Here is a 4,209-nt window from a genome sequence, read left to right as displayed (position 1 = left end):
ACGACGACGACGACGACGACGACGACGACGACGAAGAGTGGGAGGAAAGGGGAAAGGGGGAAGCTTGCACCACACGCACACGAATACGCAAGACTTGCTCCGGAGGGACGACGAGGAGGATGACGAAGAAGCGGTGTGTAGTAGGGGGAGGAGGAGGGAAGGTTGTCGAAGGGAGGGTGTCTCCCGCCACTGTACGCTCGCTTATGTCTCCCCACCATTCGTTTGCTCGGTCACGCGGTTGCGCGCGCACGAGTTCGCGCGTACGAATGGTGGGGATAGAGGGAAACGTGCGGCCGCCGAAGTTGCTGCGAAACGAAAGCACAGAATCATTACACCGCCAGACCTCGAGGAGAGTAGACGCGTTTGAAGTTACTCAGGCTCAGTCGAGATCTCGTGCTTCATCCATCACAACCCCAATAGTAGACGACGTTCGTACAATCGGATACGATATTTCGTGTTTCTCGAGACCGTTTCGTTTTTTTTTTTTTCTACCGTAACATCGTAGTTCTCTACTGTAGAGTATATACGTACATATATATATATATATATATGTATATATATATATATAAACAAATATATATATGTATATATACATATAAAAAAAAATTTATGATTCATAGTAAATTGCGGTACGACGATACGTGTGCGCAGTTGTTTGTTCGTTGAAAAAAAAAAAAAACGCGTGTGAATTTTACGAAGACGTGAAAAAACGAGTCTTGATCTAGAGAAAAGTAAAAAAGACGAAAAAAAAAAAAAGACAGAAAAAGAACGTGAGCGAGAGGGCGAGAGAGAGAGAGAGAGAGAGAGAGAGGGCGAGAGAGAGAGAGAGAGAGAGAGAGAGGAGTAGGAGAGGAAGAAGGACAAGTAGTTTTTTTTTTCTTCTTCGATCAACGACACCGACGAAGAGAAAGAGAGAGAAAGAAAGAGAGAGAGAGAGAAGAGAAAGAGAAAGGAAGAGACAGTTACTAGCTAACTATCTTGTTGACTTGTGCGCGTGTTGGTGCAAATAGTAGATCAATCCTACGTCCCTTGGAGTGCAGTCGCAAAAAGAGACGCTCATATAAAGAAAGATAACTGAGAGTTTTTAACGTCGAGCCTTCTCCGTTACGGGTATCGTGAGTTTTTTTTTTTTCACATCTTGTGTATCGTGCAACAACGAATTATCGTTGGTTCCCGTTGTTTCCTCTTGTCTCGTTCGTCTTATGCTCGCTCGTTACTATTGCTATAAAGAAGATACACACTCAAAGAAAATAGAAGGAAGTCGTGTGTACGTTTCACGGTTACGCGCTAACGCGCGTGCCGTACATATAAGATAAACAGAGAGAAAGAGAGAATTAATCGGCAAAAATTTTGTCGCACCGTGATTTATAGACATTCATGCTTGCAAATTCATCGTGCGTGATAAATATAAAAGAAGAGAATTAACGATACAGAAAGAGAGAGCGAGAGAGAGAGAGAGAGAGAGAGAGAGAGAGACACTTTCTTTTCTATCTCGCCGTGTTAAATCCCAGCACCTATGGAAAGTGATCCATTTGAGGATCCACCTTACGGACGTTTCAGACGTCGAATTTGAGTAAGACGGACGAAAAGAGTGAGAGACGTCTGTCTCTTAATAAGGGAAAAGAGTTTACGAAAGACATACACTTTTTGGCTCGGATATCGTTAATTATTATCCTTATCGTTTTACAGTTTGTTTGCTTCGTGTCAGCGCTCATTTGAGAAGTATAATATTGAGGGGAAGAGAAAAAAAAGAAAGAAAGAGCGAGAGAAAGAGACAGAGAGAGAGAGAGAGAGAAAGAGAGTGAAAGGGAGAAGACATTCAGCATTGAAAAGGTTTAGAGGAGTTCTAAAGAAAAGTTCTATTATAAATAAATAACAAGAAGAAATTAAAAAGAAAAAAGAAAAAAAAAGAAGATGGCGATACCGTTCGTGCAACCAATCGAAGAGGATCAGGAGTTATCAAATCAACAACTCCAAATTATGATGGCTCTCTACATGGCATTGCAACAGGTCCTACGGAGCAGATCGTTTCGTCACTCATCAAGGAATCGTGAGTTCTATGCATTTCAAAGACTAATCCAATATTGGAGAATATATTATATCTTTCTTAATAGAATTAATATTTCATAAACGAGAATGGAACAAACGAAAAGAGACGAAAAAGAAATCAAATGAAAGCGGGAGAGCGAGAAAAAGAGAGAGAGAGAGAGAGACAAGAAAGAACATCGACGACGTGTCTAAACTCGTCATCATGTTTCTTATTTTTGATATCTCTTTTATCTCTCTTTTTTTTTTTTCTATTTCTTTGTCGATCAAATATATCCCACGAATTCTATATATTATATGAATTGTAACGATAGGTCAAACGAAGACTGTTCAAATTTTCTTTCACGTAGAAATTTTGTACATAAAAATCTCATAGGAAGAAAATGAAGAAGAATATATTTATTCAATAAATTGTTTTCTCTTGAATATTGGGTTTGTAGTTGTTTAATTAATTGTAAGAAAAAAAAAAACAAAAAAAAAAAAAACAAAAAAACAAAACAAACAAACGAGAGAAGAGAGATAGAGAAAGAGAGAAAGGATAGAAAAAAAAAAAAGAAGGAAAAAGAAAGAAAGAGATAGAAAGAGAAAGATCAACGACATCGAGGAAATACGTAAGCGATTTATGTACGTATGTAAGTTAGTTGTGTGGGATGGATATGTGCATGCCGCGTGTGTAGGTCGATTCTCTCCGGCGAGGTGCAACACGTGGTTGTTGCGCGTAACGATTCTCGAGGCGTGTGATTCTCAAACGAGACGAGTTCGCGAGTTTAACGATTCCAAATAGGTTTTCTTTCATTCTCGATATAACTTCATTCTCGGTAATATCATATATCTATCTAAAATCCTTCTAAAATGCGTAAAGATTAATTTATGCGATGTTAATTTAACAAGGAAAAAGAAGGAAAAAGAAAAATCCTATTGAATGGTGTTTTATAATTTAATGTATTTTAATTTTTACAAATTTATTAATATGTATATATATATATATATATTTTAGACAAATTATATTATAACTATTTAACTAAATTAATTAATCCATTGATATTTGTCGTTAGATGATTTCATAATATACGCGTTTGTCGTCTTTCGCGTTATAGAAGAAAAAATGTAGGAAGGAAGGAAAGAGACAAGAAAAAGAAAAAGAAAAAAAAAGGAAAAGAAACATAAGATATTGAACGAGAGTATGAGATACATATGACATTGAGATCGTTCAAGGTAAAATTTCGACGCAAGCAATGTCGAATTAGCTTGCACGATATTGGCAAATAGTCTGTTCACACCTGAATATGGCGGTCAACGTCCAGCATGAGTCACGTTCAAAAAATCCTGTTCGGTCCATTTCCAAGTAGGTATTAAGATTGAAACGTCTACGTGGATATTTCGCTATTATAATATAGTCTAAATGTTATCTTCTTAACTAACTACTACGACGACTCCCGAATTCTTCCTTGATTGACAAGACTTCGAACGATGAAAATTTTCGTAATGATTTGCGTTTGTTTCGTTGTGATCTTGACCACGCTCATTTCTTTTATCTTTTTTCTGTTCTTTGTTTCTTTTCTTTTCTTTTCTTTTCTTTTTTTTTTCCTTTTTTGTTCTTCTCGACAAGTCGGTTCAATGAACTCTTTTTAACACAGTCAAATAATAATCTCATCCTGACACGATCGACGTTACCAAGATTATTCATCCTACTTACTTATATAAGTATATATAAATATGTGTGTATACAAGCATTATAAATCGTGAAATATCATTTCAAATTAAAAATCTCAATAATTTCATTATTATCTTAAGAATATAATTTTGCGTTTAATTAAAATTATTATACATCGTATTATCTATTTTAAAAGATTAAATTTTATTGGACGATTTGATAAAAACGAGATATATGTTAATCGATCAAACATATCGATTACATTATGTCTGTCAATCGTAGAGTTACGAGAAACGTGAAACATTGAAAAACACGTAGAACCTGTAGAATATGTTACGCCGCGCATTTTTCATAGAGAGAAGAAGAAAGAAAAAAGAGAGAAAGAAAAAGATCTGAGCAAAACTCGCGTAAATCCATTAGAAATTCGTTAGAAGGTGCGAGAGAACGAATATCGATTATTTACCGTTCGTCCTTTGATTTTGATTTTTTCATCTTTCTCTTTTTTCTTC

At 36.1% G+C, this 4,209-nt stretch overlaps 1 protein-coding gene across 3 annotated transcripts in view; it reads left to right on the top strand.

The window, feature by feature from the left end:
- Positions 1-306: 306 nt before the first annotated feature.
- Positions 307-4,209, top strand: part of LOC124950935 — a 26,711-nt gene continuing 22,808 nt past the window's right edge. The window contains exon 1 of one of the 3 annotated variants that reach the window (XM_047498458.1): positions 307-2,050. In XM_047498458.1, coding sequence (XP_047354414.1) covers positions 1,915-2,050 — 136 coding nt within the window. In that variant the 5' untranslated portion in view covers positions 307-1,914. The remainder of the gene's footprint in view (positions 2,051-4,209) is intronic. The other 2 variants (XM_047498457.1, XM_047498459.1) reach the window with 2 other exon arrangements.

Source organism: Vespa velutina, chromosome 8 (assembly GCF_912470025.1).
Source record: "Vespa velutina chromosome 8, iVesVel2.1, whole genome shotgun sequence".
NCBI lineage: Eukaryota > Metazoa > Arthropoda > Insecta > Hymenoptera > Vespidae > Vespa > Vespa velutina.
Note: the sequence above shows the minus strand (reverse complement) of the source record. Positions and strands in the feature narration are given on the sequence as shown.